At 45.1% G+C, this 13,715-nt stretch overlaps 1 protein-coding gene across 3 annotated transcripts in view; it reads right to left on the bottom strand.

Annotated features, from left to right (window-relative positions):
• The window catches only part of MERTK (MER proto-oncogene, tyrosine kinase), a 215,669-nt gene that overhangs the window by 34,491 nt on the left and 167,463 nt on the right, over positions 1–13,715 (bottom strand). For all 3 annotated transcript variants that reach the window (XM_077283143.1, XM_077283142.1, XM_077283145.1), the window contains exons 11-14: positions 13,377–13,462; positions 12,431–12,526; positions 9,839–9,919; positions 9,459–9,551 (exon numbers count right to left, since the gene is read on the bottom strand). In XM_077283143.1, the coding sequence (XP_077139258.1) occupies positions 9,459–9,551; positions 9,839–9,919; positions 12,431–12,526; positions 13,377–13,462 (356 nt within the window). The remainder of the gene's footprint in view (positions 1–9,458; positions 9,552–9,838; positions 9,920–12,430; positions 12,527–13,376; positions 13,463–13,715) is intronic.

Genomic DNA, 13,715 nt, shown 5'->3' with positions numbered 1-13,715 from the left:
AAAAAAACAGAATATCATCCAGATAAACATTCATAAATTTATCTAGATACTTCCGAAAGATGTCATGCATAAAGGACTGAAACACTGAAGGAGCATTAGAGAGCCCAAAAGGCATCACCAAGTACTTAAAATGACCTTCGGGCGTATTAAACGCAGTTTTCCATTCATCTCCCTGCTTAATGCGCACAAGGTTGTACGCACCCCGAAGATCTATCTTGGTGAACCACTTGGCACCCTTAATCCGGGCAAACAAGTCCGACAATAGTGGCAACGGATACTGAAATTTGACCGTGATTTTATTCAGAAGCCGATAGTCTATACAAGGTCTCAAAGACCCGTCTTTCTTGGCTACAAAAAAGAATCCCGCACCAAGAGGGGAAGAGGATGGACGAATATGTCCCTGTTGTGAATTTATCTTTTTGGCTCCCTCTAGTGGTTACTAGTGATTTGACTCTGGGAATGTCTGCCATCCCTTGTATGCTCACCTGGGTCGTTAGGTCAGGGGTGTTGCTATATAAGCTCCCTGGACCTTCAGTTCAATGCCTGGCAACGTTGTAATCAGAGCTAATCTGTTGTGCTCTTGTCTACTGATCCTGGTTCCTGCTAAATTAAGCTAAGTCTGCTTTCTTATTTGTTTTTGTTTGCATTTTTGTCCAGCTTGCACATAATCTGTATCCTTACCTTGCTGGAAGCTCTAGGGAGGCTGGAGTTCTCCCCCCGGGCCGTTAGACGGTTCGGGGGTTCTTGAATCTCCAGTGTGGATGTTTGTTAGGGTTTTCGTTGACCATATAAGTTATCTTACTACATTCTGCTATTAGTAAGTGGGCCTCTCTGTGCTAAACCTAGTTCATCTCTGTGTTTGTCATTTCCTCTTACCTCACCGTTATTATTTGTGGGGGGCTTGTATCCTACTTTTGGGGTCTATTCTCTGGAGGCAAGAGAGGTCTTTGTTTTCCTCTTCTAGGGGTAGTTAGTCCTCCGGCTGGCGCGAGACATCTAGCGACCAACGTAGGCATGTTCCCCGGCTACTTCTAGTGTTGGCGTTAGGAGTAGATATATGGTCAACCCAGTTACCACTGCCCTATGAGCTGGATTTTTGTACGTCGCAGACTTACTTGTTTCTCTGAGACCCTCGCCATTGGGGTCATAACAGTTTGCCAGGCCAGTATTAAATGTTAAATGCATTGCAGAAGCGGGATTATAAGAAAGAAAGTTCTGAGTTTTTTTTTCTCTCTCTCATTTTTTTTTCTTTTCCCCTTTACCTCTGAGTGGCTTGTGTTTGCTGCAGACATGAATGTCCAGACCTTGATTACAAGTGTGGACCAGCTTGCTGCTCGTGTGCAGGGCATACAAGATTATGTTATCAGAAGTCCTATGTCAGAACCTAAGATACCGATTCCTGAACCGTTTTCCGGAGACCGATTTAAATTTAGAAATTTCAGGAATAATTGTAAATTGTTTTTGTCCCTGAAACCCTGTTCATCTGGAGACTCCGCTCAGCAAGTAAAAATTGTTATTTCTTTTTTACGGGGCGACCCTCAGGATTGGGCCTTCTCGCTGGCGCCAGGAGATCCGGCATTGGCTGACATTGATGCGTTTTTTTCTGGCACTCGGTTTGCTTTATGAGGAACCCAATCTTGAGATTCAGGCAGAAAAAGCCTTGCTGGCGATGTCTCAGGGCCAGGGCGAGGCTGAAGTATATTGCCAAAAATTTCGGAAATGGTCCGTGCTGACCCAGTGGAACGAGTGTGCATTGGCTGCTAATTTTAGAAATGGCCTTTCTGAAGCCATTAAGAATGTGATGGTGGGTTTTCTCATTTCCACAGGTCTGAATGATTCTATGGCCCTGGCTATTCAAATCGACCGGCGGTTGCGGGAGCGCAAAACCGCAAATTCCCTCATGGTGTTGTCTGAACAGGCACCTGATTTAATGCAATGTGATAGAATCCTGACTAGAAATGAGCGGAAAATTCATAGACGCCAGAATGGCTTGTGTTATTACTGTGGTGATTCTACACATGTTATCTCAGCATGCTCTAAACGTCTTACTAAGGTTGTTAGTCCGGTCGCCATTGGTAATTTGCAACCTAAATTTATTCTATCTGTAACTTTGATTTGCTCACTGTCATCGTATCCTGTCATGGCGTTTGTGGACTCGGGTGCTGCCCTGAGCCTTATGGATCTGTCATTTGCCAAGCGCTGCGGATTTGTTCTTGAGCCATTGGAAAATCCTATCCCTCTTAGGGGTATTGATTCTACGCCATTGGCAAAAAATAAACCGCAGTTTTGGACACAGGTTACCATGTGCATGACTCCCGAACATCGGGAGGTAATACGTTTTCTTGTTCTGCATAAAATGCATGATTTGGTTGTTTTGGGTTTGCCATGGTTACAGACCCATAATCCAGTCTTGGACTGGAAGGCTATGTCAGTGTCAAGTTGGGGCTGCCATGGAATTCATGGAGATTCCCGGCCCTTGTCTATTGCTTCTTCTACGCCTTCGGAAGTTCCGGCGTATTTGTCTGATTATCAGGATGTCTTCAGCGAGTCTAAGTCCAGTGCACTGCCTCCTCATAGGGAATGTGACTGTGCAATAGATTTGATTCCTGGCAGTAAGTTTCCTAAGGGGAGACTGTTTAATCTGTCGGTACCTGAACATACCGCGATGCGTTCATATATCAAGGAGTCTCTTGAGAAGGGGCATATCCGTCCTTCTTCTTCCCCTCTTGGTGCGGGATTCTTTTTTGTGGCCAAAAAGGACGGATCTTTGAGGCCTTGTATTGACTATCGGCTTTTAAATAAGATCACTGTCAAATTTCAGTATCCTTTGCCGCTGTTGTCAGATTTGTTTGCCCGGATTAAAGGTGCCAAGTGGTTCACCAAGATAGACCTTCGTGGTGCGTACAACCTTGTGCGCATTAGGCAGGGCGATGAATGGAAAACCGCATTCAATACGCCCGAAGGTCATTTTGAGTACTTGGTGATGCCATTTGGGCTCTCTAATGCACCTTCAGTTTTTCAGTCCTTCATGCATGACATTTTCCGGAAGTATCTGGATAAATTTTTGATTGTTTATCTGGATGATATTCTGGTTTTTTCTGATGATTGGGACTCGCATGTGGAGCAGGTCAGGATGGTTTTTGAGATTCTGCGTGAAAATTCTTTGTTTGTAAAAGGCTCAAAGTGTCTCTTTGGTGTACAGAAGGTTCCCTTTTTGGGGTTCATTTTTTCCCCTTCTGCTGTGGAGATGGATCCAGTCAAGGTCCGAGCTATTCATGATTGGACTCAACCCTCGTCAGTTAAGAGTCTTCAGAAGTTCTTGGGTTTTGCTAACTTCTACCGTCGTTTTATCGCAAATTTCTCTAGCGTTGTTAAACCGCTGACGGATATGACCAAGAAAGGCTCTGATGTAGCTAACTGGGCTCCTGCTGCCGTGGAGGCTTTCCAGGAGTTGAAACGCCGGTTTACTTCGGCGCCTGTTTTGTGCCAGCCTGACGTCTCACTTCCCTTTCAGGTTGAGGTGGATGCTTCGGAGATTGGGGCAGGGGCCGTTTTGTCGCAGAGAGGCCCTGGTTGCTCTACTATGAGACCTTGTGCCTTTTTCTCTAGGAAGTTTTCGCCGGCAGAGCGAAATTATGATGTGGGCAATCGGGAGTTGTTGGCCATGAAGTGGGCATTTGAGGAGTGGCGTCATTGGCTCGAGGGTGCTAAGCATCGTGTGGTGGTCTTGACTGATCACAAAAATCTGATGTATCTCGAGTCTGCTAAACGCCTGAATCCTAGACAGGCCCGCTGGTCATTGTTTTTCTCCCGTTTTGACTTTGTGGTCTCGTATTTACCAGGTTCTAAGAATGTGAAGGCCGATGCTCTGTCTAGGAGCTTTGTGCCTGATGCTCCTGGAGTCGCTGAACCTGTGGGTATTCTTAAGGAAGGAGTTATCGTGTCTGCTATTTCTCCAGATCTGCGACGTGTGTTGCAGAGATTTCAGGCTGGTAGGCCTGACTCTTGTCCACCTGACAGATTGTTTGTGCCTGCTAGATGGACCAGCAGAGTCATTTCCGAGGTTCATTCCTCGGTGTTGGCAGGGCACCCGGGAATTTTTGGCACCAGAGATCTGGTGGCCAGGTCCTTTTGGTGGCCTTCCTTGTCAAGGGATGTGCGGTCATTTGTGCAGTCCTGTGGTACTTGTGCTCGAGCTAAGCCTTGCTGCTCTCGTGCCAGCGGGTTGCTCTTGACCTTGCCTGTCCCGAAGAGACCTTGGACACACATCTCTATGGATTTCATTTCTGATCTTCCGGTGTCTCAGGGCATGTCTGTCATCTGGGTGATATGTGATCGTTTCTCCAAGATGGTCCATTTGGTTCCTTTGCCTAAGCTGCCCTCCTCTTCTGATCTGGTTCCTGTGTTCTTCCAGAACGTGGTTCGTTTGCACGGCATTCCTGAGAATATTGTGTCGGACAGAGGATCCCAGTTTGTTTCCAGGTTCTGGCGATCCTTTTGTGGTAGGATGGGCATTGAGTTGTCGTTTTCATCCGCTTTCCATCCCCAGACTAACGGACAAACGGAGCGAACTAATCAGACTCTGGAGGCTTATTTGAGGTGTTTTGTCTCTTCTGATCAGGATGATTGGGTGACCTTCTTGCCGTTGGCTGAATTCGCCCTTAATAATCGGGCTAGTTCCGCCACCTTGGTTTCGCCATTTTTCTGCAACTCTGGTTTCCATCCTCGTTTTTCCTAGGGACATGTGGAGCCTTCTGACTGTCCTGGGGTGGATTCCGTGGTGGATAGGTTGCAGCGGATCTGGAGTCATGTGGTGGACAACTTGAAGTTGTCACAGGAGAAGGCTCAGCGTTTTGCCAACTGCCGCCGCGGTGTGGGTCCCCGACTTCGCGTTGGGGATTTGGTATGGCTGTCTTCTCGATTTGTTCCTATGAAGGTCTCCTCTCCCAAATTTAAGCCTCGCTTCATTGGTCCTTACAAGATATTGGAAATTATTAATCCTGTATCCTTTCGCCTGGATCTTCCGGTGTCGTTTGCCATCCACAACGTATTTCATAGGTCCTTGTTGCGGCGGTACGTTGTGCCTGTGGTTCCTTCTGCTGAGCCTCCTGCTCCGGTGTTGGTTGAGGGCGAGTTGGAGTACGTGGTGGAGAAGATCTTAGATTCTCGTCTCTCCAGGCGGAGGCTTCAGTACCTGGTCAAGTGGAAGGGCTATGGTCAGGAGGATAATTCCTGGGTGGTCGCCTCTGATGTGCATGCGGCCGATTTGGTTCGTGCCTTTCACACCGCTCATCCTGATCGCCCTGGTGGTCTTGGTGAGGGTTCGGTGACCCCTCACTAAGGGGGGGGTACTGTTGTGAATTTATCTTTTTGGCTCCCTCTAGTGGTTACTAGTGATTTGACTCTGGGAATGTCTGCCATCCCTTGTATGCTCACCTGGGTCGTTAGGTCAGGAATGTTGCTATATAAGCTCCCTGGACCTTCAGTTCAATGCCTGGCAACGTTGTAATCAGAGCTAATCTGTTGTGCTCTTGTCTACTGATCCTGGTTCCTGCTAAATTAAGCTAAGTCTGCTTTCTTATTTGTTTTTGTTTGCATTTTTGTCCAGCTTGCACATAATCTGTATCCTTACCTTGCTGGAAGCTCTAGGGAGGCTGGAGTTCTCCCCCCGGGCCGTTAGACGGTTCGGGGGTTCTTGAATCTCCAGTGTGGATGTTTGTTAGGGTTTTCGTTGACCATATAAGTTATCTTACTACATTCTGCTATTAGTAAGTGGGCCTCTCTGTGCTAAACCTAGTTCATCTCTGTGTTTGTCATTTCCTCTTACCTCACCGTTATTATTTGTGGGGGGCTTGTATCCTACTTTTGGGGTCTATTCTCTGGAGGCAAGAGAGGTCTTTGTTTTCCTCTTCTAGGGGTAGTTAGTCCTCCGGCTGGCGCGAGACATCTAGCGACCAACGTAGGCATGTTCCCCGGCTACTTCTAGTGTTGGCGTTAGGAGTAGATATATGGTCAACCCAGTTACCACTGCCCTATGAGCTGGATTTTTGTACGTCGCAGACTTACTTGTTTCTCTGAGACCCTCACCATTGGGGTCATAACATGTCCCTTCTCCAAAGACTCCTTTATATAAGAACGCATTGCGGCATGCTCAGGTACAGATAGATTAAATAATCGTCCCTTAGGAAATTTACTACCAGGAATCAAATCTATTGCGCAGTCACAGTCCCTATGAGGAGGAAGGGCCCTGGACCTGGACTCACTGAACACATCCTGATAGTCCAACAAATACTCCGGAACTTCAGAAGGAGCAGAAGAAGCAATAGACACCGACGGGGAATCACAATGAATACCCTGACAACCCCAACTTGACACAGACATTGCCTTCCAATCCAAAACTGGATTATGGGTCTGTAACCATGGCAGACCTAAAACGACCAAATCATGCATTTTATGCAGAACAAGAAAACGAATCACCTCCCGATGTTCAGGAGTCATGCACATGGTCACTTGTGTCCAATACTGCGGTTTATTCTCCGCCAATGGCGTAGCATCAATTCCTCTAAGAGGAATAGGATTTTCTAAAGGCTCCAGAACAAAACCACAGCGCTTGGCAAACGACAAGTCCATAAGGCTCAGGGCAGCACCTGAATCCACAAATGCCATAACAGGGTAGGAAGACAATGAGCAAATTAAAGTCACAGACAAAATAAACTTAGGTTGCAAATTACCAATGGCGACAGGACTAACAACCTTTGCTAGGCGTTTAGAGCATGCTGAGATAACATGTGTAGAATCACCACAGTAAAAACACAACCCATTCTGACGTCTATGATTTTGTCGCTCGGTTCTAGTCTGAATTCTATCACATTGCATTGAGTCAGGTGTCCATTCAGACAACACCGCCAGAGGATTAGCAGATTTGCGCTCCCGCAAACGCCGATCAATCTGAATAGCAAGAGCCATAGAATCATTCAGACTTGTAGGAATGGGAAAGCCCACCATCACATTCTGAATAGCTTCAGAAAGGCCATTTCTGAAATTTGCGGCCAGAGCACACTCATTCCATTGAGTAAGCACGGACCATTTCCGAAATTTTTGGCAATACACCTCAGCTTCATCCTGGCCCTGAGAAATAGCCAGCAAAGCTTTTTCTGCCTGAATTTCAAGATTGGGCTCCTCATAAAGCAATCCGAGCGCCAGAAAAAACGCATCAATATTTGCCAATGCCGGATCTCCTGGCGCCAATGAGAAAGCCCAATCCTGAGGGTCGCCACGCAAGAAGGAGATAACAATTTTTACTTGCTGAGCTGAGTCTCCAGACGAACGAGGTCTCAAAGAAAGAAACAATTTACAATTATTCCTAAAATTCCTAAATTTAAATCGATCTCCAGAGAACAGCTCAGGAATAGGTATCTTAGGCTCTGACATAGGACTACTAGTAACAAAATCCTGAATGCCCTGCACTCGTGCAGCAAGCTGATCCACACTAGTAATCAGAGTCTGAACATTCATGTCTGCAGCAGAGCTTCAAGCCACTCAGAGGAAAAAGGGGAAGAAGAAAAAAAAAACAACCCAGACTTCTTTTCTTTTAATCCCGCTTCTGCAATGCATTAAATATTCACTTTTTGGCCTGGAATACTGTTATGATCCTAGTGGTAGAGGATCTCAGAAGTTCCAGCTAAGTCCGCAAACACAAAAACCAGCTCATAGGGAGGTGGTAACTTGGCTGACCGCATACCTGATCCTAGCACAACAACTAGAAGCAGCCGGGAAACGTACCTACGTTGGTTCTAGACGTCTCGCACCAGCCGGAGAACTAACTAACCCTTTCAGAGAAAATAAGACCTCACTTGCCTCAAGAGAAAGGACCCCAAAGTTAAAATACTAGCCCCCAACAAATAATAACGGTGAGGTAAGAAGAAAAGACAAACGTAAGAATGAACTAGATTTAGCAAAGAGAGGCCCACTAATTAATAGCAGAAAATAGGAAGCGGACTTATGCGGTCAGCAAAAACCCTACAAAAATATCCACGCTGAATATCCAAGAACCCCCGCACCGACTAACGGTGTGGGGGGAGAATATCAGCCCCCTTAGAGCTTCCAGCAAAATCAGGAATCACATTTTGAACAAGCTGGAACAAAATAAGAACAAATGCAAATAAACAAAAATAAGAAAGCAGACTTAGCTTATCTTGCAAAAATCAGCGGACCAGGAGTCAGGAGAAAACAGACATAGACTGATTACATCGATTCCAGGCACTAGACTGAGTTTCCAGGAAGTCTAAATAGGAACACCCAAGACCTAACGAACCAGGTGGGTACCAACCTGGAGAAAGACAGTCCAAGTGTCATACCGCTAGTGGTCACAAGAGGGAGCCAAGAAATACAGTTCACAACAGGAGTGGATATCAGAAGGGGACCAGCCCTACACAGGCTGCCTCATTCTGAGGCGCAGAATCCCGGTACCCAGAACACCGAGGGAGTAACAACCATTATGCCTTGCTCCAGGGACCGGCAGGACAGCTAATTTCACGTTACCTGTCCGCCCTACACCCAGGAGGCACGGTGGCACCCCTTAGAGGCTGGGGCATGATAGAGTCCCTATAATCCGCCTCAAGCCACCAGTCATACGGGTTTGTCCTATCCTATCCGGGGGACAGAGAGAGAGATATAACATCTACAACAGTTGTGAGGACCTTATGAGAAGCTTAGAAGTAAGGGACTACAACACTGCAGCGCTAAAAGAAGGCTACTGATTTCCACCTGGATAAGGGGACTCTGGACTTGCCTCCAAACCGTCAGGACTCTGCCAGCCCTGTGATCTGGTGCCCTGGACTGTGGATGAAGAAGTCTTCAGTAAAGGTAAAGAGACTGCAACCTTGTGTCCTCGTTCTTCACTGCGCCTCTCACCATCCACCATCTACACACTGGGAAGCCCTGGGGACATACTTCACCTGTGGGATGGTATACCATCTAGCTGCCATAACATCACCCCAGCGGACCCCTTAAAGCAGCGTCGGTCACCCTGACCGAATACCACAGGTGGCGTCACGAACATTCCCCTTAAAAGACCTTTCCCTTTTACACAAACGTCCCAGGGCCACGGACCCAGTCAGCCACCATGACATCCCCCTGTAAACCACAGGACTCGGTACAGAGTACCTCACGGTCCCATGGGGGCGCTCCACTTACAAGCTGTATCCAGCCAGTGTCGGTGATCCTGCACAGTACCTGTGCTCAGAGCAATGGAGAGCGCACAGTTCGGCACAGAGGCACAACAATGGGCAGCAGGGAGGCACAGTGCATAGCACTAGTCTTTCTAGTACTTTACTGCAAGGTAACTAGCAATACAGCTCAGGGAGCCACCATGTGCGATGTATGAAACAGGACAACCCATGTCCTAATAGTGCTACTAATACCGAAGCTTGTGTGTAGGACTTCTATACAAATCTTACCAAGCAATTTAATCACATTTGGATGGTGGAAGTCTTTCATGCAGGCCGCTTCACTTAAAAATTCTTCTATTTCTCTTTGTGAAAAGTTGTCCACTGTGGATACAAAAACCAATGGAGCTCACATGTGAGTACAAAGTTACCCAGACATGAAAATAAGTGTAAGGCAATCTCCATCTAATGTAGTGAAAATAGTTTGAACATAATAATATTCATTAATAATTTTGATTTTCAGATTTTTTTTTAGTTTTGCATTTTCATTATGCATGAACAATAACATGAAGATTTCGTTAATATTCTCTGTGTGTTAAGAAAATAAAGCCACATAATGTACAAAACTGTATAATGGCATTCTTAGCAGCCAGAGGACGAAGTTTCCTTACACTTCATGGTTTTCACAGCCACTTTGTGAGTTGTCCCATCAGGATATCGCAGTTCCCCTTCCATCACAGATCCAAATTCACCTAAATAAAGACAACAACAGATAAAATATAACTGCTCATATCTGTTCTATCATGGATCCAGTGTACATGTAGCAGGTGGCACCACAAGGAGCTGTAGAAGTGTCACATTGAAATCTACCACTGGTCATGATACAGGCAAGTCTATCAAATCATTAAAAAAAAATTTTTCTCTGATTACACAGAAAAAAAATGTATTTTAGAAAAACAATCATCTTAGCTATCTCATACATAAATGTGACTTGCAGCTATGTAGCATATGATTAGTTATGCAGATTCTTGTCATGTCGCTACATTGTTACTGTTTTGCTCCTGTGGTAGTACATCTTTTTCTTCCTGAATACTACAAAATACAACCTGTTCTTATATTCCCTAATATCTCAGTGTGTGACTAGGTTGATTCCCAAGTGAAAGGTCACTGGTTCGAATCTAGGAGCAGCCATGAAGAAGCTTTGCCAGGAAAAGAGAAACCGTATCATCCAGCTCATCAATAACGGTCTCTAGGCAAAGAAAATTACCAAACTGCGTCATGTGAGTCCCACGACAGTTGGAAGAATCAGAAATTAAGTCCGTCCGTCCATTCAAAAGCCAAGGTGGACATCCAGGCAAAATATCAAAGTCAACAAGTCGGCTCATCACAAGGGCTATCAGTTCTGGTGGACAAACACGGCAGTGGAGGTGGCTTGTATGCTTCGTAATGGGGAAATCACGTCCATGCAAGCACCGTGCAATGCAGGTTACATAAGTCTGAAATGGTGGCCCAAAAAAAGATGAAGAAGCCTTGACTTCAATATCGTCATAAGAAACATCAGCTCGAGTTTCCAATAAAGTACAAAAAGTGTACAGTAGGGTGATTTGTGGAGAGGAGACGAAGGTCAAAAAGACTAGGCTCTGATGGGTGCAAATGGGTCTGAAAGAAACAATGGAAAATGGGACTAATGGATTGAGACATTGAAAGAATTGTCAAGTTCGGTGAAGGAAGCCTGATGATATGGGGTTGTTTCACAGCCAAAGGCATTGGGTACTTGACCAGGACCGATGGTGGTCTCAATCCTGAGCTATATGTGAGTATCCTACAAGATGAGTTACTTCATACACCCAAGTATTATCGGTATGAAAAGGACGACACAGTGTTCCAGCAGGACAAGAACAGGAAACATATGTCAAGATGGGTGAAGAAATGGCTCAATGAAAATGAAGGCGAGAGGCTGAATTGGCCCCCACAGTCCCCAGACCACAACCCAATCAAACACTTGTGGGTAGACTTGAAGAAAAGCTGCATACATCTCCAAGTGAGTTGACCAATATGCACCAACTTTGGGAATGTGTAGAAGAAACCTGGGATCAGATTTTGGTCGAGACATACTTTATTCTGATCGACAGCATGCCCAGAAGGATTCAGGCAGTGTTCAAAGCCAAAGATGGATTTACAAAATACTAAGAAAATAATAAAAAATCAAATTTACATCTTTAGGAGTAAATCAGTAACAATGAAGTGACATGACAAGAATCTGCATAACTGATCATGAGCTAAATAGTTGCAAGTCACATTTATGTATGAGATAGCAGTACTGGATGGTGAGATATGGAGCCTGAAAGTCAAAAGTACAAAACATTGTTACCCTTTTGCTCAGTGTATATTTTATCAGAGAAATCTGCTTCATTCTCCTTCAGGACTGTTCATTCATTATCAAAATTCTAAATTCCTGGGGAAAATCTGTATCCAGACTGTTACATTACTGAGATAGGAGATGGCAGCTGCTGCTGGTAAGGTTCTATATAGACTGGAGGAGGGGGTGATCTGTCTCTACAACTTCTTCCCCCTCCCAATCTCTACTCTACATAGAATCTTATCAGCACCAACTGCCTTCTCCAATCACAGTAAAAGTAAAGTCTGTCTTAGGCTACTTTCACACTAGCGTCGTACGACGCATGTCGCAATGCGACGTGGCAACGTACCGACGCATACTGTGCAAAAAAAATTGTGATGTCCGGGGAGGCAGGGGCGGAGTTCCGGGCTCGCATGCACGGTCGGAAATGGCGGACACGACACACAAAAAAACGTTACATGTAACATTTTTTTGTGCCGACAGTCCACCACAACACGACGCATCCGTCGCACGACGGATGCAACGTGTGTCAGTCCGTCGCAATGCGTCGCTAATGCAAGTGTATGGAGAAAAACGCATCCTGCAAGCAATTTTGCAGGATGTGTTTTTTCTCCAAAACGACGCATTGCGACGTGCGTCGTACGACGCTAGTGTGAAAGCAGTCTTAGCTGAATACAGATTTTACCTGTGAATTGAGAATTTTGAAAATGAAAAATCAGGCCTGGTGGAAAAAAAAAAAAAAAAAGATTTCTCTGATAAGATATATCACAAAGTTGCTTATTTTCATGTGTACTATTGATTTATGAAAAAGAAAATGAGTTACACTTTAAGATATGGGAATTCGCCTGATGTAAGAAACTGCAATACTCACTGGAACCTCTAAAAGCCCGGTTACAATACCTACCCTCTCCCAGCACTTTCCCAAGGGACAGCAGGTTCCTTTCAACCATCACATCTTCCAACTTCTGCTGCAGATCTTCACTGATACCCAAAGTACTCACTAATTGCAGATAAAAAAAGCATTTTGAATAACACTTTTTTTAGTTTATATGTTAAACAATTTAAAGAAGACCTGTCACTTGCCATAAATAGGTAATTGTTTTCCTGTTGTAAACACCACTGTTCTTCTGAACATGGCATGGTTTTTCTTTTGTTCCAGCACCTCTTCATTCTTGAGAAATTAACCCGCTAACGTGTGTAAATCTATTATTATCAATGCGTCTTATTGAGGACCTCTCCCACTTGCCTATAAAAACTAGACTTATTTCCAGGGAAGAAGGGGCCATGTCTCAGGAATGGAGAGGTGCTGGAACAGGAAAAAAAGATTGACAGATGTGTGCAAACAGCAGCATTTACACCAAAAGTTACATTTTAAGCAACAGGTTCTCTTTAATATGAACCTGACAGCTGATACATGCTGCTGTTCCATCAGGCATACAGTAAAAGCCACTGCGGACTGAGCAGCGCTGGAGACTAGTCGGACAGGCGGGTCCCTGGTGGATTCACCCTACTTTCTACCCTGGGGTGACAGGTCTCTCCCTGTGTGCGCATATAGGGAGAGACCTGTCACTCCAGGTCCTTGGGAGTGGAGAAGCTGCCAGGCACCCACCTATCCGAATAGTCTCCAGTGCGGCTTTTACAGTATGATTTTCTCTGGCTGAAATCACACAGCCAGTGCCTGATCGGGCAGCATGTATATAAGCTGTCAGGTTCACTTTTAATGCAGAAAACTGTGAGTAAAATGTTAGCTTCCACCAACAGGTGGCAGTCTTTCAACATTCATGAGTGACCTTCTTCAGGAGTATCAATTCAAAAACACCTTACAGTACAATGAGGATTTGCCAACTTACAGGTCACTTCGATGCCTTTCCTAGTGTAGGACTTCTTTGCCTTGTAAAGTACTCTGTCCGAATCATCCGAGCCGAACATTGCATGCCTGGGTAAATGGAAAAGCACATTGAGGAATACAAGTCAAATAGCTTATGTTCATTTACTATACTCCTCGCACCCATATTTCATAATACTAGAAGTCTATAACACATTGTTTAGGTCTCATTCACATAAGTCATGGTTTCTATTGTTAGGCCTGTGCTGTAGAATTACAAATCAATTCACGTACTATCACAATGTACTACTATAAAAGTAGGATCACAAGGTAGTCTCCACATGTATTCTAATATACAATGCAT

This window comes from Ranitomeya variabilis, chromosome 2 (assembly GCF_051348905.1).
Source record: "Ranitomeya variabilis isolate aRanVar5 chromosome 2, aRanVar5.hap1, whole genome shotgun sequence".
NCBI classification, from domain to species: Eukaryota; Metazoa; Chordata; class Amphibia; order Anura; family Dendrobatidae; genus Ranitomeya; species Ranitomeya variabilis.
Note: the sequence above shows the minus strand (reverse complement) of the source record. Positions and strands in the feature narration are given on the sequence as shown.